At 47.8% G+C, this 25,305-nt stretch overlaps 3 protein-coding genes across 3 annotated transcripts; 1 reads left to right on the top strand and 2 right to left on the bottom strand.

Moving 5' to 3' along the window:
• Window positions 1-669: 669 nt before the first annotated feature.
• LOC136055882 (olfactory receptor 14C36-like) lies at window positions 670-8,909 on the top strand. Its single transcript, XM_065747753.1, has 3 exons — window positions 670-1,566; window positions 7,252-7,333; window positions 8,857-8,909. The coding sequence occupies exons 1-3, from the start codon at window positions 670-672 to the stop codon at window positions 8,907-8,909; spliced, it is 1,032 nt and encodes a 343-aa protein (XP_065603825.1).
• Window positions 8,910-9,060: 151 nt separating this feature from the next.
• Window positions 9,061-10,840, bottom strand: LOC136055881 (G2/M phase-specific E3 ubiquitin-protein ligase-like). The gene is given in 7 exon segments (XM_065747752.1): window positions 9,061-9,175; window positions 9,631-9,832; window positions 9,908-10,003; window positions 10,006-10,025; window positions 10,177-10,290; window positions 10,513-10,619; window positions 10,711-10,840. Coding segments are annotated over 7 exon segments (756 nt in total). The 5' UTR covers window positions 10,813-10,840.
• Window positions 10,841-14,468: 3,628 nt separating this feature from the next.
• Window positions 14,469-15,407, bottom strand: LOC136055901 (olfactory receptor 14C36-like). The gene has a single exon (XM_065747767.1). It carries the CDS (start codon window positions 15,405-15,407, stop codon window positions 14,469-14,471), a length of 939 nt encoding a protein of 312 aa, XP_065603839.1.
• Between the last annotated feature and the right edge of the window lie 9,898 nt (window positions 15,408-25,305).

Genomic DNA, 25,305 nt, shown 5'->3' with positions numbered 1-25,305 from the left:
TGCCAGGACGGCTGCAGGCTGTGCTGCTGGGGGTGCAGCCGGGTGCCCAGGGCTGTCGTGCAGAGCAGGGTCCCTGCTGTGCCCCAGGGGCTGTGCCGGGTCAGCGACTCTGCCGCCTGCCAGGCTCAGCACTCAGCCTGCCCGGGGAGCTGCCCAGGGTGCTGTGGGGAGACGTGTGGGCAGGGCAGGGGACTTCTGCTGCCACAGCTGCTGTCTGGGGCAGGGCATCACAGCTGCACTGCACCCCAGAATGTTTCCAAGGGTGCTTTGCAAGAGGAGAGATAAGGCAGGGATTTTCCATTTGCTGTTCTTAGGGAAGGGGAAAGGGTTGGAGGCAGGAATCTGAAAGGAGCTGGGAAAAAGCAACACATCTCTGAGAATCCTGCATTGCTCCTTTCTCAATCTGCCGTTCTGTGAACAGTCTCCTAAGATGGTTTCAGCCTTCCCTCTCCCTTGTCATTTACAGCAGACGTGAACCCACGCTTACCCTGCCAACAGGACACTTCATCAAAGGCAAACCTAATTGCACAGAGTTTGGAATGAGAGCTCTGAGTGCAGACAGGGTAAAGGTATGGGATGTGGGAACTGATTGTCTCTGAGGATGGTCTTGATTTGTCATAATCTTCTGCACTCCTAACAGCAACTCCACGCCCAGGAATAGCAGAGCAGATGCCCAACAGCAGCTCCATCAGCGAGTTCCTCCTGCTGGCGTTGGCAGACACGCGGCAGCTGCAGCTCCTGCACTTCTGGCTCTTCCTGGGCATCTACCTGGCTGCCCTCCTGGGCAACGGCGTCATCAGCACAGCCGTAGCCTGTGACCAGAGCCTGCACACACCCATGTACTTCTTCCTCCTCAACCTCGCCCTCCTCGACCTGGGCTGCATCTCCACCACCCTCCCCAAAGCCATGGCCAATGTCCTCTGGGACACCAGGGCCATCTCCTACGCTGGATGTGCTGCACAGGTCTTTTTCTTTTTGTTTTTATTTTCAGCAGAGTATTCCCTTCTCACAGTCATGGCCTATGACCGTTTTGTTGCCATCTGCAAGCCTCTGCACTACGAGACCCTCCTGAGCAGCAGAGCTTGTGCCACCATGGCTGCAGCTGCCTGTGGCACTGGTGTTCTCTATGCTCTGCTGCACACTGCCAATACATTTTCTATACCACTGTGCCAGGGCAATGTTCTGGACCAGATTTTTTGTGAAATTCCACAAATCCTCAAGCTCTCATGCTCGCAATCAGACTCCCTTAGGGAAACTGGATTTATTGTGGTAAGTGTTCTTGTCATATTTGGGTGCTTTGTATTCATAGTGCTGTCCTACGTGCACATTTTCAGGGCCGTGCTGAGGATGCCCTCTGATCAATGCCGGCAAAAAGCCTTCTCCATGTGTCTCCCTCACCTGGCCGTGGTTTCCCTGTTTGTTGGCACGGACTTCTTTGCCTACCTGAATCCCCCTTCCCTGTTCTCCCCATCCCTGAACCTGGTGGTGTCATTTTTGTACTCAGTAGTGCCTCCAACACTGAACCCCCTCATATACAGCATGTGGAACCAGGAACTCAAGGATGCAGTGAGGAAAATGATGGCAAGGACACATTTCAGGAGGGATTAACTTCTCATCTTTCTCTACAACTGACTCACTGTTGTTCCTGTAGCAGGCTCATATTATGCATTTTCACCTTTAAAATGCTTATCTATTTCTATTGATACATTTTTTTTGCTGTTCATTTATATGTGTGAGTGTGTAATAAATATTATTGGTTATTATTCCTAAACATGCGTTTGGATTCTGTCTGCTTCTACTGAGGCATCACGCTGCTCTCTATCTCCTGGAGCCCATACGAATTCTGGGTCAGTGCTGACTCTCACGCAGGCTCTGTTCTTATCTCTGTATCTATAGAGAAATGAGATGCCAGCAGGCACTGTGGAGGTGATACAGGCTGGATTAGCATAATGGATGTTCGTATTAGGCTAGGGACCAATAGATTAGTTCAACAAAAGGAATCCAATTGTGCTCATCCTGAAACTTTTTCTTGGGTTGCATATAAATTGTTTTGACTTATAGTGCACCAAATTAGAAAGTTGCTCGTTACGTTATAACAAGCAATGGGAATTTGCCATACTGGGGAGAAAAGAGCTAACAGGTGATCCTGAGGGCACTGTGTTGAGGAGGAAAATGAAATCAAAGGGAGGAAGTAGGTGCTGTAGGAAGGAGGATGTGAGGAGTCAGGGGCTGTGCTGGGGGCACACCTCCGTAGCCCTGCATGCATGCTGCCCCATGCGGTGCCTGCACAGAGCTCCCAGGGGCTGCCTGAGGGGTGGTGGAGCCGGGCTGTCCTGCAGAGGGGAATGGACACGGAGACACTGTGCTGAAGGGCTGGGGACCAAAAATCACCCCAGAACTCAGCAACCCCGGATGTGCTGTGCTCACCTTGCCTGGCTCTGCTGCTCTCTCACTGCCCCTCCTCAACAGGACAGGGGGGAAATAAATTAAACAGCTCTCAGGTGGAAACAAAAAGCACCTTATTTTTTCCTTGCTTAGAGCCTAATGATAACAAATGTTGTGTATTAATGGCTGAAATGGAAGTGATTTGCTATGTTTGTATTTCAGTTTTGTTGTCTCACATCCTGACCTTTTCTTTAACATGGAACAATAATAACTTCCTAAATTAGCCCTGTGTACAAGTTAGTTATTGCTGTTCTTACTGTCCGACCCACACTGTTGTGTCACTGTAGAGCTGGGACACTGTCAGTCACAGTGCTCTGGATTCCTAAGTGAAGGTTGCTAAGTTACAGAAACACTCTTATCTACCAGGTGCCAGTTGCAGGTACTGCAAGGCAAAGAAACAATTTAATGAACAATTTAATTGTATGTGCTATAAAAAGATGTGTTTTACTGTAACACAACCTTAGTTCTGAGATTCACCTGGACTTCTGAAAGGCCTCTGGCATGGTCCCATATCACTTCCTTAACTCTATGAAGAGATACGAGAGATGGATTTGAAGGGTGGACACTTCATTGGATGAGACATCGGTTGGAAGGTCGCAGCCAAAGGGCTGTGGGAAAGGGCTTTCTGGTAAATGGTCTCCAGTAGCTGGAGGCCAATCACAACGGGTGTCCCCGGGGGTCATCCTTGGGACCAGAGCTCTTCAATGTCTTTATCAGTGGCATGGATGATGAGATAGAGTGCACCCTGTGCAAGTATGCTGATGACAGCAAGCTGAGTGGTGCAGTTTTAACAACAGAATTAAGAGATGTCATCCAGAGGGAGCTAGACAGGCTTGAAAAGTGAGCCCAAGGAAACATCATTCAACAAGATCAAGTGCAAGGTTTTGCACTTGTGTGGGGACAGTCTCTGATATGAGTACAGACCAGGAGAACTCCTTGAGAGCAGCTCTGCAGGGAAGATCTTAGGGGTCCTGGTAGATGCAAACCTTAACATGAGCCAGCAGTGCACGCTTGCAGCCTGAGAGGCCAAGTGTACCCAATTATGCTCATCCTGAAACTTTTTCTTGGGTTGCTCTGGTTTCGCTTAGGATGGCCCTGAATACTCCCCTTTACATCTGGCCCCCAGCTGATGCTCAGAAAGGAGGTGGCTATCTCTGAGGTTGTCTATCGCAGCTTCCAGACACTTTTGTGTAGGGGATTTTTGAGAAGAAGTGTAAGCAGTCCTTGCCATAACGTTAGCAATTGTTTGAAAAGTAGCACACACAAACAGAACAGAAACTGTGTAGAACAGCAGAAAGGCATTTACCAGCGAGAAGAAGATGCGTGCTTTGGCCACAGTAGCGACTAGATGAACAACTGGAACAAACATAGCAGGTGCACGATCGTATACTGTGAACCAACCAGATCTTAGCACATACTGCCTTTCTGTGTATATATGCTTTGAGTTATTGCTTAATAAACAAACATTAGCTTGCAAGAAAAAAAAAAAAAAGAAAAGAAAAAAAAAGAAATAGCCTCCAGCCCTCACAATAACTGGGATTCCGTGTTTTTACTTATTGTTTTTTCAATTGTTGTATTGTAAATAACTTCTGCATGCCATAGTGAATGATGAAAAACATCTGGATTATCCACTGGATGGTATATTAGTAACAACACTGGTCATGGTATAACAAAAATGGGTGATTTTTCTGTGGTACCAATGTTGCCTTAAGAATTAGAATTATTAGGTATAATTTAGGTTGCTGTGCGCTATTTTTTTCTATTTTTAGTGATAGATTAAATATAAACTGTACAGGATTTATGTTTCCACTGCCGGAATCCATGGAAATAACTTTTTTTAGTGTAGTCTTATCTTTTCATTATGATGTTATTAGCCTATCAATTAGCTTTTCCTTAGTTTGTCAAGGCAAAACCAGGAAAGGAATCCCAGGCAAAACCAGGAAAGGAATCCCAGACAAAGGGATGACACTGTACTGTAGAATGATTCACTCTCTTTCATCCACTAATCAGAATTTTAAAAATATGACTATGCATAACTTGAGACAAAGGCACACACTATCTTACTTCAATTTACCATATGATTCTAACAGAGAATGCTTGGGTATTGCCCAACAGATGTTTTAGTCCACTGATTCTTTCAATTGGCACCTATGTCAGGGGCCTTTAGAAGAACGATCTTGGGAAGGAACAATTACCTGCCATGAGAGAAAAGGTCTAGGAGGAGAAGCGGTTCACTGATTAAGTGCATGTTTTCTCCTTTGCCACAAGTGGACATGCCCTCTATTGCAATAGCAAGTAAAAAACCTTTGTTGCTCCACCAAGATCTTTGCCTGATAAAAATTGATTGATTCTGAGCTTTTCTTGCGCAAGAAAACATGAGGGAGGTGTGGGGATAGAGGGGAGAGTGGGGATAGAGGGGAGAATGTGGGGATATGGGGCGCAGAGACCCCATTCCCTCCCAAATGGGGGCCTCAGCAGAGCTTTTGGTTTCGCTTTCAATTCTGCATGGTATGGGTGAAAGCCGGGCGGCCATTGGTTCCAGTGCTGCCCACAGGTGGAGCACACGCTGGGATTGTCTGTGTTGCAGTGCCTCAAAGCCCCTCTTGATGTGGGCAGAGTCCCAGCTTCAGGGTGGTTTGCAGCAATTGGGAGCAGTTTGGGGAATTTTTCAGGTCACTGGGGGCACTTTAGGGGTAATTCTGGGAGAACTTGGGACAAATCAGGAGCACTTGAGAGGGAGTTTGTAAAATTTTGGAGGCAGTTTGTGGCAGTTAGGGAACCGGGAGCAGCATGCGGTCCTCAGAAGGGCAAAGATAGAACCAGAGTCCATCTGCAGAGCCCCCTCAGCACTGGAATCCCAGTGGGTGGGTGGGCATGTGGGTGCAGCACACTATAGAGACATACTTGGCTAGTGGAGGACATGATTATGTGAGCCTAGGCTAAGGTCTAAGGCCTACAGGCTGTGGTGCGTGTGATACAGACTCTGGTCAGTCACAGTCCTTGACAAATTCAGCAAGAAAAGAGAGATGCATAAGCAGAAAAAGAGCTGTACTAGCAGAAGAGCAAAAAGTTACAATTTAGGGTGAGGTAAGAAACTGCTTGCTGCCAACAAATCAGAGAAGAAACTTAGGTGCGTGACTGCCTCGTGCTAACCCCTTACCAATCGATTAGGGAGGCGTTACACGTGATTCACACCTGCAAACAATCTGGAGTACGCTTTGTATTCTTTAAGAGTTAAAAAGGTATTTCAGCAGGCAGCAAAAGAGGAGATTCCTGTCCCACAAACATTTACAGTCTTGGTATGGGAGACTGGACCCCAAGAATTGAGACAGTTTCATTGGGATTTAATAAAAAACAATCTGCAAGGCGGTTCTTACATGCGGTCTGGGAGCGCCATTTACTCAGGCATTGCTGGACAATATCTTCGCTACCCAGTCATTAATGCCATATGATTGTGGCCAATTAGCCAGTCTGTTGTTGAAACCTGCACAAAGGTTGCTATGAAAAGATCATTGGCAGCACTTGTGTGAAGATGAAGCACTTAGGAATTTGGAGCGACCTCAGCCAGATCCCCTATTTGGGATAGGTACAGCCCAATTGACAGGAGCCACTCCCTTTAATAATCCACAACTTCAAGCACAACTACCAGAAGATGCTCTGTGCACTTCAGTGCAATTTGCCTTGAAGGTGCTGTTAACCCTCTCTGAGGATGGACAAAGGGAGACATCATTCACACAAGTTAGGCAGGGACCACAAGAATCTGACATGCAATTTATCAGTAGGTTACTTGGTGCCCTTAATAAACAGGTGGCAGATGAGGATGCAAAAAGTGCCATTATCATGAAACTGGACATAGAGAATGCAAATATGGACTGCCATAGGATTTTGAAGTCATTACCGAGACAAACTAACCTGGTCAATATGATAGAGGCTTGCAGTAGGGTGGCATCCACAGAGTTCTCAATGACTGTCCTAGTGGAGGCTTTTGTCCACGCATTACATCCTGGGAAAGACAAAAGGTGCTACAATTGCAGGAACAGCTGAAGGTTCCAAGCCACCTCAGCCAACCACCTTTATCCACACTACTATGGATCTAAGGATGGGGGCTTTGCCTTAATAGCAGTGAATGACTTCGGAAGCTTTTAACATCAGACAAACCTTTACAAGATGGAAGATGCATTGAACAAAAAGAAGTTAATGGGTATGCAAACAGCCCAAGAAGTACCTTCAATTTCAGTAAAGAACCAGAAGGGTTCTTTAACATGGTTACAGCTTCACAAATTTCAGATCTATCTCCAGAATTTTTTTTGTTTATTGCCTGCTGTAAGATTTAGCAAATCATTTACTTTCTCCCTACCTACTTTGTTTTCCTTTCTCTATCCCCATAACTTTGTTCTGTATATGACCACATGCTTCAGCATGGAAAGATAAGTCTAGAATAGCTATAAAGATAAAACTTCACTTCTTCACTTTTCACTATTCCTTTGTTTAAGATGGGATAATGGGAGAGGTGGTGTAGGCAATTTTTTATTAATTGTATTCTTAACTCTGCTGTACAAAGGTTGGATTTTTGACAAAATCATATGTAGCAGTGTGTTTATCAGCTAATCCACTTGAAATGATAAGCATTGTTTACTGGTTGATGGTATATTTGACAATGAAAAGTGGTCTGACAATAAGCAGTGCAATTATTGCTAAATGGCTCCAAGGATGTGGAAAGTACTTGTCAAGCTATAGTGGAACAAGCAAATCAAACTGTTTGCAAAAACAGAAAGGGAAGAACCTGGGGTTCTACCTCAAGAACAGTTACGTAAGGTTCTCTATTTTCTCAGTTTTCCTTGTTTAGCTGGGGAAGACACCATCCCACTGATGGTTAAACATATTCAGGGTATTTACTGGAATTTACTGATGTCACGGTTATCTGTCACAGGGACACAAGAAAAACAGAAGGGAGAGAAGGAGAAAAAAAAATCTGCAGCCACCAGAGCAGAGCCGTGCGTGGGTAGTGGGGGGCTGGGGGGGTAAGGGGGAAGTGTATGCAGACAACAGATGAGACTGGGGGAAAAAAAACAAACAACAACAACAACAAAAAAGCAAAAACCAATGGCAACAATTTGAAGATAAATGGTAATTTTATTACATCTAACAAAATCGAACAATCTGGGAGAGACAAAATTATCCAAAATCTGAGAAACTTATGTTAGTAAAACTGCAGGGGAAGCACATCTGTGGCAGGACAAAAGACAAAGCGTGCCAGAGTGCTAGCCCTTATCTCCCCTGGCTGGGGGCAGGGCCCCTCTATTGGTTACCTGCAGTGACTGGAGGAATTTTGTTGGTGGTTGATCTTTGCTGTAATTCTCTCACCCGTGCTCACAGTGCAGGAGTGGGATTTTTATGCCACTTCTCCATGTCCTCTCCATTTGCATGTAATTAGCTCCACATGGCCGCACATGACATGGAGTTACCTCTGTCATTTGCTCAAGCAGGGAAACATTTGCATTTGATAGATGAGACTTTCATCAGTTTGGTCAGCTCCTTCCTCACATTCCTTGGATCATACTCATCTTCTTCAGATGGTTCTGATAGTGCCACGGGTTCATCCCTGTTAATCACTAGGGACAGTATCTCCAGTATACTTTCCTATGTCTTCTCCATTTTATCTAGTCTTTCTGCTACCGTTGATATGGCAGAAATGGAAGCGTGTGATGGAAGAAATTGTTCAAAGTTTTGAAGTGTAAGAATCAGTTCAAAAACTGAGGGTCTTCTGTGTGGCCCTCATATCTATGGAACATTGATCCTAGCATACTGACGTACCTCTCCATTGCTGTTCTTGAGAGCCTCTGACATATATTGGGTGTACTCCTCACTCTCTCAGGAGCAAGGTCATGGTGTGGATCATTAGGAACTAATATAGAATCATACAGCATTTCCACCATGGCTATTTCTCTCAAATATGGGATGCCGTTCTCAATGTTATTCTATTTTCTCATCTCAAGGCCCAGATCATCTTTGTAGGGATGTCTTTTCTTCACAGCTACTAACATTCATTTCCAGAGGGTGGCAACTCCATTCAGACATCTACTAGTCCCTCTGTTGATAGCTGGGTCTCGGGCAATGCTTCCTAGTTGGCGAGCTTTGTTACAATCTAGGGACATGCTGCTGGCACCACTGTCCCAACACTGAAGCAGCCAGGTGACAACAGTTTCATCTGAGCGCTGTACAAACGCCTTTCTTGAGCTTTGGATTTCAATCATCTTCAGGCATCAATAGTGGTAGCAGTGACTTCCTCATATCACTGTCCTCTCCATGTCTCTCACTTTTCTTAGTTGCCTTTCTCGGTGGTAGTGGGTTTGAGGAGGGCCCCTCGCCTGGATCTTCCTCTTCTTCCTCTGCTTCTTCTTTCCGTTCTAGATGTGAAAATCCCTTTCCTCCTGCCGTCCATGCACCTCCTCAGCTTGGCCTGAGCCCCGCAGCCTTTTATCTGCTCCTCAGACATCCTCTCAAGTGCATTTAGATTTGCAGAGTCATTAAGATTAGAAAAGACCAAAAAGGTCATCAGGTTCAACAGTCCAACCAGGTCCTGGCCCATCTGCATCTGGCAGCAGCCCCAAGATGTCAAAAACTGCTGCTCCCATGGCGTTGTTGGGACTGGCTGTTGATGTTCAGGGCCCGACGTGGTACTCGGGAGTGGCTTGGCTCCTGGGCTGGCTCTGTCCTCCTGAACCAACTCCTGCAGAGTAAACAAGGCTGGCTCTGGGACACTGCATCACAACGTTGGTGAGGGGAGCAGCTTCGAGTCCGGGCCCTCCCTGGCTGTGTGCACTGGCTTCCATCAGCTGCTGTGGAGCCCCTCGAGGACCCCAGTGCTGCCCGTTGGCTGAAGCTGTGGGTACAGCTCTCAGCACTTGGGGTTGGTGGGTGCCTGCTCCCACGGCATGTTTGGGGCTGGCTTGTGGAACCTGGGACCTGGCACTGCAGTGGAGAGCGACTTTGTGTCTGAGCACGCCCTCCCTGGGCTGGAGGTTGTAGCCACATGCTAGGGAGGGCCTCAAGGACTCTGACTTTCCCTGTCTGGCCAAGTCTGGGGCAGCATTACGGCAGCTCCCATGGTGCTCTCGGAGCTCATTAAAGCTATTTTCAACTTGAGATAAACGCGGGGAGATTCTCCCATGGTCTGTCCCATACCGTCTGGACAGGCTGCTGCTCTCAGGCACACGGGACCCACGATCTGGCTCCGATGGTGCCTGGCTGGTGGTGCTGGAAGTACTGCTCTCCAGAGCTGGGGAGCCTTGGGATGGCCCCAGTCCATGCTGGCTGGTGGTGCTGGAGTCTGTAAGAGAGGCAGGAAGGTGAGCAGGATTGAACTCCTGCCTGGGGGTGGGACTGACTCCCACCTCTCCAGGGTAAAGGGACATAAACAAGGCCGCCCTGAGCATGCAGCACACAGCTGTTTGCCTCTTACTGGTGCCCTCTCCAGCGCAGGCATTGTACTCCCAGGTGGAGGCGCTCTCACTCAAGTTGGAGCAGCACCGATGGGTGCCCTGTGCAGCGCAGGAGTGCAGAGCAGCAGCTCCCAGAGCCTGGGGAAACAAATGGGTTGTGGACATGAGGACTAATTGACCTGAGCCAGAGAGTGCCTGGCACAGCTCTGCTGTTCAGTCCATGCTCCCCAACCCTGCGCTGAGGCTGTGATCCCATGCAGAGCCCCAGAGGGCTGCTGAGGTAACTCACCCTGCTCCCTCTCCCTGCTCCCTGCCATGTGGGTAACAGCACTCACTGGCATTGCAGCGCTCGTGCCTCTCTGGTAGTGATGCATATGCATCATTGTCCTCCCATGTTGGCCTCCTGTCAGAGAAGGGAGGGAACATCATGAGCACCCACTACGCCAGAAATAAAACTAATCCATGGCATCCTTCCTCCTCCACCCAATCCCCAGCTCCAGCTTCCCAATGATGCTGAGGCCTGGTTTAATGGCAGCAAAGGGCCAGGCCTGCCGGGGTTGTCAGTCCCTGGGCAGGAACATCTCATGTATCCTCACATCTTGGGAACTAGCTGAAAGACACCAACCTGACTGGGTTTCAGATCCCCAGGATGAGCATTTTTGGGATAAACTTGTCCCTGTCTCTGCAGAGGGGACACCGGAAGCAATAAATTCCAGCGCACATGGCCTGTTCCTGCAGCAGAAACACAAGTAGCATCAGCGTGAGCGGGACCTGATGCTGCTAAGCTCCCGCCGTTCCCACGGGGCAAGGGAAGGGCTCTAACCTGGACGCAGGCCCGGTGGAACCAGGTGTGTTTGCAGGATGGGCACACCATGGTGCCATATGAGCTGCTGTCCCCCACGGGGTCCATGCAGATGATGCACATGGTGTCCTGCACTGGCACTGCCTCCACTGCCTGCTGCGGGCGGTGCTCCCAGCAGAAGGACCTGCGGGAAGATGGGAGGGGTGGGCAAGGTGAGAAGTGCTGCGAGGAGGGCAGAGGAACACAAAGGAGCCCCAGGCTCTGGCTCTGGCTCTGGCAGGCTGCTGGGAGGTGTCAAGACGCATTCCTCGCTACTTTGAACAGAACATCAACAGCCAGCCCTAGTGGTGCTGCTGGATTGCCGTGTGCTGTCAGCAGAAAAAGAACGGACTCTGCCACTTTATTAGAGTGATAACAGTGACAGTTTATAGGAAAAAATACAACTCTTAAAGAATACAAAGCATACTCCTGATTGTTTGCAGGTGTGAATCACGTGTAACGCCTCCATAATCGATTGGTAAGGGGTTAGCACGAGGCAGTCACGCACCTAAGTTTCTTCTCTGATTTGTTGGCAGCAAGCAGTTTCTTACCTCACCCTAAATTGTAACTTTTTGCTCTTCTGCCAATACAGCTTATTTTCTGCTTATGCATCTCTCTTTTCTTGCTGAATTTGTCAAGGACTGTGACTGACCAGAGTCTGTATCACATGCACCACAGCCTGTAGGCCTTAGACCTTAGCCTAGGCACACATAATCATGTCCTCCACTAGCCAAGTATGTCTCTATAGTGTGCTGCACCCACATGCCCACCCACCCACTGGGATTCCAGTGCTGAGGGGGCTCTGCAGATGGACTCTGGTTCTATCTTTGCCCTTCTGAGGACCGCATGCTGCTCCCGGTTCCCTAACTGCCACAAACTGCCTCAAAAATTTTACAAACTCCCTCTCAAGTGCTCCTGATTTGTCCCAAGTTCTCCCAGAATTACCCCTAAAGTGCCCCCAGTGACCTGAAAAATTCCCCAAACTGCTCCCAATTGCTGCAAACCACCCTGAAGCTGGGACTCTGCCCACATCAAGAGGGGCTTTGAGGCACTGCAACACAGACAATCCCAGCGTGTGCTCCACCTGTGGGCCGCATTGGAACCAATGGCCGCCCGGCTTTCACCCATACCATGCAGAATTGAAAGCGAAACCAAAAGCTCTGCTGAGGCCCCCATTTGGGAGAGAATGGGGTCTCTGCGCCCCATATCCCCACATTCCCCCCTCTATTCCCACTCTCCCCTCCATCCCCACACCTCCCTCATGTTTTCTTGCACAAGAAAAGCTCAGAATCAATCAATTTTTATCAGGCAAAGATCTTGGTGGAGCAACAAAGGTTTTTTACTTGCTATTGCAATAGAGGGCATGTCCACTTGTGGCAAAGGAGAAAACATGCACTTAATCTGTGAACCGCTTCTCCTCCTAGACCTTTTCTCTCATGGCAGGTAATTGTTCCTTCCCAAGATCGTTCTTCTAAAGGCCCCTGACATAGGTGCCAATTGAAAGAATCAGTGGACTAAAACATCTGTTGGGCAATACCCAAGCATTCTCTGTTAGAATCATATGGTAAATTGAAGTAAGATAGTGTGTGCCTTTGTCTCAAGTTATGCATAGTCATATTTTTAAAATTCTGATTAGTGGATGAAAGAGAGTGAATCATTCTACAGTACAGTGTCATCCCTTTGTCTGGGATTCCTTTCCTGGTTTTGCCTGGGATTCCTTTCCTGGTTTTGCCTTGACAAACTAAGAAAAAGCTAATTGATAGGCTAATAACATCATAATGAAAAGATAAGACTACACTAAAAAAAGTTATTTCCATGGATTCCGGCAGTGGAAACATAAATCCTGTACAATTTATATTTAATCTATCACTAAAAATAGAAAAAAATAGCGCACAGCAACCTAAATAATACCTAATAATTCTAATTCTTAAGGCAACATTGGTACCACAGAAAAATCACCCATTTTTGTTATACCATGACCAGTGTTGTTACTAATATACCATCCAGTGGATAATCCAGATGTTTTTCATCATTCACTATGGCATGCAGAAGTTATTTACAATACAACAATTGAAAAAACAATAAGTAAAAACACGGAATCCCAGTTATTGTGAGGGCTGGAGGCTATTTCTTTTTTTTCTTTTTTTTTTTTTTTTTGCAAGCTAATGTTTGTTTATTAAGCAATAACTCAAAGCATATATACACAGAAAGGCAGTATGTGCTAAGATCTGGTTGGTTCACAGTATACGATCCTGCACCTGCTATGTTTGTTCCAGTTGTTTCATCTAGTCGCTACTGTGGCCAAAGCACGCATCTTCTTCTCGCTGGTAAATGCCTTTCTGCTGTTCTACACAGTTTCTGTTCTGTTTGTGTGTGCTACTTTTCAAACAATTGCTAACGTTATGGCAAGGATTGCTTACACTTCTTCTCAAAAATACCCTACACAAAAGTGTCTGGAAGCTGCGATAGACAACCTCAGAGATAGCCACCTCCTTTCTGAGCATCAGCTGGGGGCCAGATGTAAATGGGAGTATTCAGGGCCATCCTATGCGAAACCAGAGCAACCCAAGAAAAAGTTTCAGGATGAGCATAATTGGGTACACTTGGCCTCTCAGGCTGCAAGCGTGCACTGCTGGCTCATGCAAGAACAGCAATAACTAACTTGTACACAGGGCTAATTTAGGAAGTTATTATTGTTCCATGTTAAAGAAAAGGTCAGGATGTGAGACAACAAAACTGAAATACAAACATAGCAAATCACTTCCATTTCAGCCATTAATACACAACATTTGTTATCATTAGGCTCTAAGCAAGGAAAAAATAAGGTGCTTTTTGTTTCCACCTGAGAGCTGTTTAATTTATTTCCCCCCCGTCCTGTTGAGGAGGGGCAGTGAGAGAGCAGCAGATCCAGGCAAGGTGAGCACAGCACATCCGGAGTTGCTGAGTTCCGGGGTGGTTTTGGGGCCCCAGCCCTTCAGCACAGTGTCTCCGTGTCCATTCCCCTCTGCAGGACAGCCCGGCTCCACCACCCCTCAGGCAGCCCCTGGGAGCTCTGTGCAGGCACCGCATGGGGCAGCATGCATGCAGGGCTACGGAGGTGTGCCCCCAGCACAGCCCCTGACTCCTCACATCCTCCTTCCTACAGCACCTACTTCCTCCCTTTGATTTCATTTTCCTCCTCAACACAGTGCCCTCAGGATCACCTGTGAGCTCTTTTCTCCCCAGTATGGCAAATTCCCATTGCTTGTTATAACGTAACGAGCAACTTTCTAATTTGGTGCACTATAAGTCAGAACAATTTATATGCAACCCAAGAACAAGTTTCAGGATGAGCACAATTGGATTCCTTTTGATGAACTAATCTATTGGTCCTTAGGCTAAAACGAACATCCCTTATGCTAATCCAGCCTGTATCACCTCCACAGTGCCTGCTGGCATCTCATTTCTCTATAGATACAGAGATAAGAACAGAGGCTGCGAGAGAGTCAGCACTGACCCAGAATTCGTATGGGCTCCAGGAGATAGAGAGCAGCGTGATGCCTCAGTAGAAGCAGACAGAATCCAAACGCATGTTTAGGAATAATAACCAATAATATTTATTACACACTCAAACATATAAATGAACAGCAAACAAAATTGTATCAATTAATAGAAATAGATAAGCATTTTAAAGGTGAAAATTCATAATATGAGCCTGCTACAGGAACAACAGTGAGTCAGTTGTAGAGAAAGATGAGAAGTTAATCCCTCCTGAAATGTGTCCTTGCCATCATTTTCCTCACTGCATCCTTGAGTTCCTGGTTCCTCATGCTGTAGATGAGGGGGTTCAGTGTTGGAGGCACTACTGAGTACAAAAATGACACCACCAGGTTCAGGGATGGAGAGAACAGGGAAGGGGGATTCAGGTAGGCAAAGAAGACCGTGCCCACAAACAGGGAAACTACGGCCAGGTGAGGGAGGCACATGGAGAAGGCTTTTTGCCGGCATTGATCAGAGGGCATCCTCAGCACGACCCTGAAAATGTGCACGTAGGACAGCACTATGAATACAAAGCACCCAAGTACGACAAGAACACTTACCACAATAAATCCAGTTTCCCTGAGGTAGTCTGATTGCGAGCATGAGAGCTTGAGGATTTGTGGAATTTCACAAAAAATCTGGTCCACGGCATTGCCCTGGCACAGTGGTATAGAAAATGTATTGGCAGTGTGCAGCAGAGCATAGAGAACACCAGTGCCACAGGCAGCTGCAGCCATGGTGGCACAAGCTCTGCTGCTCAGGAGGGTCTCGTAGTGCAGAGGCTTGCAGATGGCAACAAAACGGTCATAGGCCATGACTGTGAGAAGGGAATACTCTGCTGAAAATAAAAACAAAAAGAAAAAGACCTGTGCAGCACATCCAGCGTAGGAGATGGCCCTGGTGTCCCAGAGGACATTGGCCATGGCTTTGGGGAGGGTGGTGGAGATGCAGCCCAGGTCGAGGAGGGCGAGGTTGAGGAGGAAGAAGTACATGGGTGTGTGCAGGTGCTGGTCGCAGGCTACGGCTGTGCTGATGAGGCCGTTGCCCAGGAGGGCAGCCAGGTAGATGCCCAGGAAGAGCCAGAAGTGCAGGAGCTGCAGCTGCCGCGTGTCTGCCAACGCCAGCAGGAGGAACTCGCTGATGGAGCTGCTGTTGGGCATATTCTCTGCTATTCCTGGGCGTGGAGTTGCTGTTAGGAGTGCAGAAGATAATGACAAATCAAGACCGTCCTCAGAGAAAATCAGTTCCCACATCCCATATCTTTACCCTGTCTACACTCAGACCTCTCATTCCAAACTCTGTGCAATTAGTTTTGCTTTACTGTCTTCACTTACTTGACATACGGTGTTAAAGGCCATGACTAATGCTGCTCCAGTGAGCTCACAGCCTGCTCACATCCCACATATCCTGAAAGTTCCCTCTCCTTTCTCTCTTCTCCCCGTCACCTGCCGATCATGTCCCCAGCATTAATACGTGGTGCACAGGAACTGCTCCTGGGCACAGCTGTTTCTCTGCAGCTCTGCCTGCTTGTATGAGCACTTTGTGTCCCAGGGGACCAGCCCAACTCAGCGGGAGAGGATGTGATTTTCTTCTCCCCATCTCCCTGGAGATGTCCGTGACTCTCCATGGCCAACAGCTTCTGAAAGGCTGCTGGATGATCGCAGACTCACACATAATGGAGACGTAGAATGGCTTAGGTTGGAAGGGATATTAAAGTCACTCACTCCCAACCCCCCTGCCATGGGCAGCGTTGCCAACCCCCAGATCATGTTGTCCAACAACCCATCCAACATGGCCTTGAATGCCTCCATGGATGGGGTATCCACCACCTACTTGGGCAATCTGTTCCAGAGCCTCACCACCATCCATGTGCAAAAATTTCAGCAGAGTCACTTGCTCACTTACAGACAATTGCTGATGAACAAGGTGCCTGGGGTGCACCTAGATGTGGGCAACACTGCCTGCAAGCTGTGGTAGACAACCTCAGAGATAGCCACCTCCTTTCTGAGCATTAGCTGGGAGCCAAATGTGAATGGGAGTATTCTTGGTCATCCTAAATGACACCAGAGCTCTGATTTTAGGACACCTGAGAGTATCATTTTTCACCTGTCCCCTTGGAGCATGCCGAGTTATACCGCTGACCGAATGGATGAGCTCAGCATAAGAGCCAGGTCATTGTCTCTGCTCCATCTGTGCCATATTCTGGAGTTCAAGGCATTACAAAGCTAGGACACACCTACGCTCCTTCAATGATGACACCTGAGTTTGTTCTGGGCTCTCTTATGAACTTATGAACTTATGAACTCTTATGAACTTATGAACTTATGAACTCTTTTGAATGGCAGTTCCCTGGGGTCTCCAGCACACCCACAGCCAGCTGGCAAAATGCAGCACAGCACCTTCAGGAAAGCCATGCCCTAGGAGTGTTGGTGCTGGCTGGACAGCTCCAAGCCCCACAATGGCTCTATTGCCCGCGTTCCACCTTCTGAGCACCACTACCATCGTGTAGACACAGGATCCAGCCAGGATACATCCAGTGATGCTTTGGGAATGGAAAGCTTTCTAAAGTGTCTTTACACTAAGGAGAACACCAAAACTATGAACTCCTTGAGCTAGAAATCTTTTTGCATTTGCAGACCTAGGATCTTCTTGGATCACAGAAACATGGCAGGATGGTTCCCACCTGTGAAGCAATGAAAAACAAGGGATAAGGACTCTTCACAGGGGGTGGTCAAGGAAGGCTACTGCTCTGTCTGTGAGAGCACACTGAGCTCTGCCTGGAGAGGGCAGAGGATCCCACTGTGAACTGATGGAAATGGCTTAAAGAGGAGACCAGCAGTGCCTGTTACTGGTTTCCAGGTCAGGAAGAATAAGAGGAAGGGGACCTAAAAAGACAAACAGGAGCCTCACATTTTGAGGCCCTTGTCACAGTCAGGGGCTTTACTCACTCCAACATCTTCTGGAGAGACAGCACAGCAGGGCATAAGCCATCCAGAAGATCCCTGGAGAGCACGGCTGACAGCTTCATGACCAAGCCAAAGAAGAACTAAAGAGAAGAGGTGCTCTGCTGGATCTCATACTCACCAGCAAGGAGGGTTTGTGAGGAATGTGAAGGTCAAAGGCGTCCTGGGCTGCAGTGGCCATGGCATGGTGGAGCTCAGGTGTCTGTAGAGAGGGCAAAAGAGAAGCTCACAACTTTGGGCTTCAGCAGAACACAGCTTGGCTTCTTCAAATGTCTGTGGGGTACGGGAAGGCAAGGTAAGGCTCTGAGGGGAATAGGGTCAAAAAAGGTGTTATCTACCTAAGGACCAGAACTTACAAGTAGAAAAAGTCCATTCCAAGGAAGAGAAAGCCAAGCAGCAATGTCAGAAGTCTTGCAGGAATGGGAAAGATTGCCCTGATCAAACCCAAACAGAGCAGTGCAGAGATTTTTCCCAGTGTTCCTGCTGAGATGAGTTTAGCAAAGCTAGAGTTCCACTGCAATTGAATGTGTCCAGGCATATCAAAGGGAGGTAGAGCTTAAAGAAATGTGTAGGCAGGAAAAGGAAGGCTAGGGAGACTGTGGGCCCACAGTAGAATGGGGCAAGGAACCTGGTGAGACAGGACATGGAAAAATCACTGATACTCATTTCCTTCCTGATCTCACTGTTTATCAGTTGGATTGGGCCTCTTGGTATCCTATGTGCCAGAAACAGTTGGGAAATGCTGATGCAAGAAGAGGTGAACTCCGAGCACCTAAGGAAACAGGATCCAGAGTTGGAAGAGACTGACAGAAATCACAGAATCCTTGAGTGGCTTGGGTTGGAAGGAGAGAAAGCAATACCCAGAGTAGTGCCTTCCCATTTCAGATGCTCGAGACAAGAAAGATGTCAGCAAGCTGAACGGGGCTTGGGAAGGCTCAAACAAGAGGTCTGGGTTTGAATGCTTCACGTGTGAGGAGAGGCTGAGGGATCTGGGCCTGTCCAGCCTGGAGAAGGGAAGGCTGAAGAGGATCTCACTGCAGCCTGCCAGAACCTGGAGGACGTGATGGAGAGCACAAAGCCAGGCCCTTCCCCATGGTGCGTGTTGAGAAATAAAAGAGAGGTTTGGCCTGTGCTTCAGAAAAGCACCTTTTTCACCACCAGCTGATGCAAGAATTGGTGCATGTCATCCAATGAGGCTCTGCAGTCTGTTCCCATGGAGGCTTGGAAAATCCATCAGGTGCAAATGCTGAGCAACTTGGTGTGTCCCTCTTTCTGACAGGTTGGGCTGCAGACATCCCCCAGGTTCTCTTCCAGCCTGGCTTATCTTGTGATCCTATGGCCGACAGCTGATGGGAAGAGAGCAGATGTTTACAGAGCATGAAGCATCCTGTGCTGTTTGTGACCATCTAAAACAAGATCTGAGGAAATGAAAAGAGATCGGTACACAGTGTGACTCAGTCAGTGCAAACCCTGAGGGCTGCCATGGGCAGTTCTAGGCAGGATGTTTTGGGGGCACCAGGCTCTGTGCAAGGCACAAATGGACCTTCTTTCCTTTTTGAAGCTGTAAGTCTGAAAGATGCTAATGTCAGTAACACTGCAAAAAGAATAAAAAAATAAATGACCACAAGTCAGGGCATGTTTTCAGCAAGTCATCTGGACACATGCTCTTCCCACTGCTCTCCAGATTTTCCCCATCTCTTGCTCGGTCTTCACTCAGATACCTCCCAATTCCCTGGCTGCTTCGTGACCATCAGGGAGTTTGGAACTTGCTCCATCCATCTATCCAAAGTCAAATGAACTCTTCATAAAACTCCTTAACTATATTTATATCTATCCCTTCCTATCTCTGTCTAACTCATTTCTTATACAAATGTTCCCTGTGAAAGACAAACTTTATGAGATGCAGCTTGGACATGGCATGCAGTTGAAGACTGTTTTACTGTTCATTCAATTGCATCGTGTTCCTTTCTGTTTGTTCACAAAAAAAAAAAAAGAAAAAAATCTTTCTTTGTCCATGTGCAGCTGGTTCTCTGAGGAAAGCAAGTTGAAGTCCGTGCAAAGGAGGTTTAACACTGAGAGGGTGACTTCAGAGGAAAAGTCATGCATTCCCCATGGGGCCAATGTGAGTAGAAATGGGGTGGGAAAGTTGAGGAGGATGTTTGTCTGCACAGTGTCAGAACAAACTCATTCGGGGACATCCTGGATCAACATCCATTGCTGAGTGCCGCTCCAAATTCTTTTTGAAGCCAGACTGTAATTAAATAAACAATTTGGCCTATTAGATGTTCATGAGCCTCTTCATCTTTAGACTGTCTCCAGACACTTCTCCAACTTGCTGTACAAGTTCTGAACACTTGAAGAAGATGACAGGAAGGCACAGGAGGGCTCTTTAGACTGTAATGGGCCCCAGGGGAAATTAGCTGCTGAGTCCATCAACATCCAGTGCAGAGAGAAGTTAGCAGAAAGAGCTCAAGAAGTTAAAGTCAGAAGTAGCAGTGACTTTGGAGTAATAATAGGCCCCATGGAGGGCCATTATCAACACAGCCTCCCCAGGGACTTGTTGGAGCAGATCACTGGAAGCCATGGTTACAGGCTGACAAAGGGACTGTGATGGTGGCTGTGATGCTGAGAAAACCCTTTGTTATCTCACGAAGCAGAAAGGCCGAGCCCTGATCCCCAGAGAATTGAAAGGGAGATCCTGTCCCTCATGTTGGCTCAGGGACCTTCCTGTGGCATAGGGATGGAGGTTTGTGTGATATCAAGTGAAAGACAAGGGGACAGCAGCTCTCTGCGTGGGGTGCAAGATGTTGTGAGGCCCAAGTCCCACATGGGCAATGTGTCTCATCACACGATTTGGATGTGAGAGGGGCCCAGTCTGAAAAAGTAGTAGTCAAGCACAATGAACCTTTGAACTTCAGATCTCTCAGGCCCAAGGTGGAGGCACCACAGCCTCACTGGGAGAGTTTGGCTCTGGGGATGCCATGTTTGATGCTAACTCATGTGCAGAGCTCCTTTCCTGCAGATCAGCCCCCAGTCTGTATTGATGTGTCATCACTCCTTGTCTCTCCTTCACAGCACTGTGACTCTGGCATCTCTGTGCTGTAACTCCAACATCAACACACTCCTGCCTGCTGTGACAGCCCAGTGACTCTGGCATCACTGTAATACAGACCACTGCAACAACTCAGTTATTCTGACATCACTGATGTCCACACCACCAAGTCTCTTGTCTCATGGCTCTTGTCACTGAGCTCCTGTGCACTGAGACAGCACAGTGACTCCAACATCACTGTGCTCATATCCACTATCACAGAATCCTAGAATATCCTGCAATAGAAAGGACCCACAAGGATCATTGAGTCCAAGTTCTGGCTCCGTGTGACCATCCAAAATAACAGACCATATGACTGAGGGTGTTGTCTTGCTTCTTGAACTCCAGCAATTTTGGTGCTGTAACCACTTCCCTAGGAGGCCTCTTCCAATGCCCTCCTTTGGACACTCTCCAATAGTTCTATGTCCTTTATGTTTTGCATTGCCCAGAAGTGCAACCAATGCTCCAAGTGAGGCCACAGCAATGCAGAGCAGAGCAGGGCAACTGCTTCCCTTACCTGTCTAGCACTGCTGTCCTCATTGCTCCTCAAAGGAAGGTTGGCCTTCCTGGCTGAGTGGGCACACTGCTGACTCACGTTCAATTTGCTGTTGATCAAGACTCCCAAATCCCTGTCAGTAGAACCACTCTCCAGTGTCCCATTCCCTACTCCGTGAGTACAGCCAGGGTTGCCCCTACGCAGCTGCAGAATCAGGCACTTGTTCTTGTTTCACTTCAAGTGGTTGGTGATTGGCCAGTTCTCTAAGTCATCCACATCTCTCTGCAAGGCCTATGCACCTTCAGTGGAGTCAACAGCTCCACCCGATCCAAAATCATCAGCAAATTTCCTGAAAAACTCTTCTAGTTCTTCATGTAAGCCGGTGATGAAAACATCAAAGTGAAGTGGCTCTAAAACACAGCCCTGGGAATCCCTGTTAGTGACCACTTGCCAAGCTGATAGAACCCCATTTACAATAACCCACTGGGTTATTTTACTGACCCTTCAGCCAAATGCTCACGTATCACAGTGCATTTCTATCTCTCCATATGCCAGACCATTTTTCCAAAAGGATAATGTGAGAAACAAATGCTCTACTGAAATCCTAACATATAACATCAGCTGGCTTCCCTTGATCAACTACATGGGTGACCGTGTCACCAAAGGACATGAAGTTAAACAGGATCTTCCCCTCATGAACCAGAGTTGGCTGTGACCAAAAACAACTGTTTTTCAATAACTCCCTACATCACTTTAACCATAATTTTACCTGGCACTGAAGTGACACTGACAGGTCCTTAATTGCTGGGGTCTTCTTTCTTGCTCTTCTTTAAAACTGGAACAACCTTTTTTGCCACCTTCCTGTCAACTGGGAACAGACATATCCCTAGGCTTCTTCTGATGCCTTTAAAATGAGAGCCCAGAGCAAACTCAAGTGTCATCACAGAAAGAATGGAGATGTGTCATAGCTTTGTAATGCCTTCAACTGCACAGTATGCCACAGATGGAGCAGAGAGGAAGATCCGGCTCTTCTTTTGTGAGCTCATCCATTTGCTCAGCGGAATAACACTACATGCTCCATGGGGATAGGTGCAAAAGGCACAGGGCTCTGGTGGCATTTAGGATGGCCAAGCATACCTCCTTCTGGCTCCAACGGATGCTCAGGAAGGAGGTCTCTATCTCAGAGATTTTCCACCACAGTTTGCAAGCACTAGCACACAGCACCCCAGCACCCCATGCACCTTCATCATCACTGAGTAGCGTGTGAGCGACTGAGTTACTGTTGAATAAAGACCAAGGATTGGATGTGGGGCTCACAAGCAGACACCTCATTGTACACATTGAACTCAACTAAGAGGATTCCTGAGTGCCAGAGTCCAGTGGGGAACTTAATCCAATTTCAACCCAAGGGTTTCCATCAGTGGATGAGGTGCCTAACCCTAGAGTTAGGATGAGAGTATCTGATAGTAATAGGACAAATTTCTGTAAGCACCATCCAAACTTGGAGAGATTCAAGGCCAGGTTGGATGGGATCCTTGGGAACCTGATCTAATGGTTTATAAATCTGCCTGTGGTTAGAGGCCAGAACTAGGCGATCTGTAAAGTCCCCTCCAACCTGAACCATTCTATGATTGTGTAATGTTATGTCTCCACTGCCTGAGCTGAATCACTGGGATATATAAGGGAAGCCAACCCCTCCCTGTCCTGATCTGTCCCCTTTGTCATACATGCCACGAGCAGAGGTTTCCAGATTGGACATCTGCTTCTCTCATGTGCAGACGTGTCCAACCATGCTCCTGGAATCCAGTGGACATGTGGTGATTAACTGATCTGACTTTGAATTATGTTTTGCAGTGGTGATCCCGCTGCCTTACAGGAGCTGTCAGCCCTGGAATCCCCAGGACATCTCAGGGGAGATGACTGGGAAGAAGAAATCACATCCTCTGCTGCTGAGCTGTGTGGGGCACCTGGGACACATGGAGCTTCTATGAGTGGGCAGTGCTGCAGAGAGACAGCTGTGCCCAGGAGCAGCACTCGTGCAGCACACAGCAGGGCTAGGGACTTGAACTGCCCGTGAAGGGGAGAGAAGAGAAGGAAGAGAGCTTTCAGGCTGTGTGGCACATAAGCAGGCTGTGAGCTCACCGCAGGAACAATTCTCACAGCCCTTGGCAAGGTAAGTCTCTCAGTGCAGGCAATGAAGCCACTTTTCCTGGAGGGTTCACTGAATCTGGGACATACTATTGCATGTCAGGCTGCAGACTGTAAGTTTCTTCAACAGGGAATAACCTCTGCTCCAGCTGAGGGCTTCCCTGCTGCAGCATCAGAGCACAGCCCTGAGGGCTGCTTGTCTGAGTGAGCTGCACTGCCAGCTATCTGCCCCAGGCCAGGTCCTGCAGCTTTTAGAGCAGCGAGTGCTCCTACTGACCTTAAGCTGAAGGCCGCAGGACACAGCTCGCTGTAACCTTTCAGTTCTGTGTTGGCAAGGGGATCCCTTCAAAGTCGTGGCACGTGCAGAATAGTTGTGTGCTATGTGTGCGCTGTGAAACAGTATTCCCTCCTGTACCACAAGTGTAGCTGATAGCAGCATTCAGTTAGAAGTAGGGACAGAAGGCCAGTGCACTCTGTAATACACCAATACCACTGTCCTCGGTATTTAAAAGCTTTCTGTACTGTAAGAAAAGCCAGGCACCCACGCCATGCAGACTCCCAGACTTCCCAGGACTAACTACAACCCCGCCTTATAAAAGCACATCCATTTCATTAGATAAGGATTGCAAGCTGTACTAGAGATATAGGATTTATAAATGCTCACTGAAAAATACCAAGGCTATTCCCGTTCTGAGTGGCTAAAGAACTTCAGCATCTCTGATGTTTTATCAAAAAGCTGGAGGTCCTGCATTTAGGTCACAGCTGTGAAAGTTAAAGGGTGCTTACATCAGATGTGGGGTTGTTTCTTTTATTTAAACAGAGGTTTCATGGTTACTTTGAATCATAAAGAAGATGTGCTTCTAGTAGCTGACCTGTCTTCGGCTTCTTCTAGTCTTGTAGCCTTGCCTGGGACTGTTTCAGTAACAGCACCTTATGGTCCTATGTTATTGTGCAAAGCTGTTGTTTTAAGCTTCTGTCTAGAAGAGTTGTTACATGTTCCAGACATAAGTCTGGCAGTCAGGAAAAAAGAGTTAAAAATAATAATAAAAAAAAAGCACTGTGAGCCAAGTTACCAGGAATTACCAGGTAGAAGAGTTAGTTTCTTCATGGGGAATGCGATTTGTTACATTTTTCTTTAAGGAAAAAAAAACAAAAGCAAAAAGATGCACAGAAAGGAGGCAGTCGGTGAGCCACGCTGTGGGCCATCCCCAGCCCTCGGTGTGAGAGCAGGGCAGTCTGGGCTGAGCACGATGGATCTGTCATGACAAGGAGCAGTCCTGCAGTGCTGAGCACAGACTGCCTGAGGTTGCTGAGGTCTCCATCTGAACGAGAGGCAACACGTTTGGCTCAGGCTGTTTGGGATTCAGGTAATGAAATGAAAGCCTTAACTCCCCCCTCCTGCCCCCAGCACCTCTCCTAACTTCCACTTTGGCCTTATCTAATCAGCATTATCCTTCTGATACGAGGGGGCTGAAATCAGCTCCCACCAATTGTAAATGCCTCTGGATTTTCCTGTGCAAAGCCACTGTCTCCCTGTAGATACCAAGTGCCATTCCTGGACAACTCCTGTTCCTCACAGTGCTCTCAGCACCCATCCTGCCATCTCCAGCTCCCCGTGCTGTACCACGTGCTGAGCACCCCATTGGGAACAAAATTTATCAGCACCTTCCAAACCAGCTCCTAGAAGTGCACATCCATATACCAAAATGGGTGCTACAAATGGCCTTCCCTCAGGAGAATGTCTCTAATGAAAGCAAGGCACACAGCAGAAAACTTCCCCCAGCATCCCAGCCTTGCCCAGCCACACTTGACCCAGGACGGCTGCAGGCTGTGCAGCCGGGTGCCCAGGGCTGTCGTGCAGAGCAGGGTCAATGCTGTGCCCCAAGGGGCTGCGTGCCGGGGTAGGGACTCTGCCGCCTGCCAGGCTCAGCACTCAGCCTGCCCAGGGAGCAGCCCAGGGGCAAAGAGCTCACAGCTACTCTGCACCAAAGGGGAATTTCCACAAGGAAGACCAATACTGGGATTTTCTGCTGTGTTTCCTATTTTCTGCTTCCAGGGGAGCGTAAAGATGTAAAGTGAGAAACAGAACATCATATACCATGTTTGAGCACACAGCTGAGAGTCCTAAAATGCCTTCAGTCTCTTTTGTTCTTATGAGCATGTATTTTCCTTGCTGATCCAATTGAGATTCTCTTATGATTCCCTTTCTCACTTGCAAACATGAGCATGCACCTACACAGTGCCTGCTAACAGGATGGGTTCTGATCAACAAATAGGAATGCATTGCATCTGAGCTGGTGTCTGTAGGTTCAGACAGGAAAAAGATGAGGAAACACTTTCCAGGTGAAAAGTCTGCGGGC

This window comes from Cyrtonyx montezumae, unplaced genomic scaffold (genome assembly GCF_038088225.1).
Source record: "Cyrtonyx montezumae isolate F1298 unplaced genomic scaffold, pur_monq_1.0 scaffold_49, whole genome shotgun sequence".
NCBI lineage: Eukaryota > Metazoa > Chordata > Aves > Galliformes > Odontophoridae > Cyrtonyx > Cyrtonyx montezumae.
Note: the sequence above shows the minus strand (reverse complement) of the source record. Positions and strands in the feature narration are given on the sequence as shown.

Coding starts and splice junctions, on each gene's coding strand:
- LOC136055882 (XM_065747753.1), top strand. CDS start 670: ATGCCCAACAGCAGCTCCATCAGCGAGTTCCTCCTGCTGGCGTTGGCA. Junction 1,567..7,251: donor ACCAGGAACTCAAGGATGCA/GTGAGGAAAATG, acceptor CCTCAAGAACAG/TTACGTAAGGTTCTCTATTT. Junction 7,334..8,856: donor GATGGTTAAACATATTCAGG/GTATTTACTGGA, acceptor TTTCCGTTCTAG/ATGTGAAAATCCCTTTCCTC.
- LOC136055901 (XM_065747767.1), bottom strand. CDS start 15,407: ATGCCCAACAGCAGCTCCATCAGCGAGTTCCTCCTGCTGGCGTTGGCA.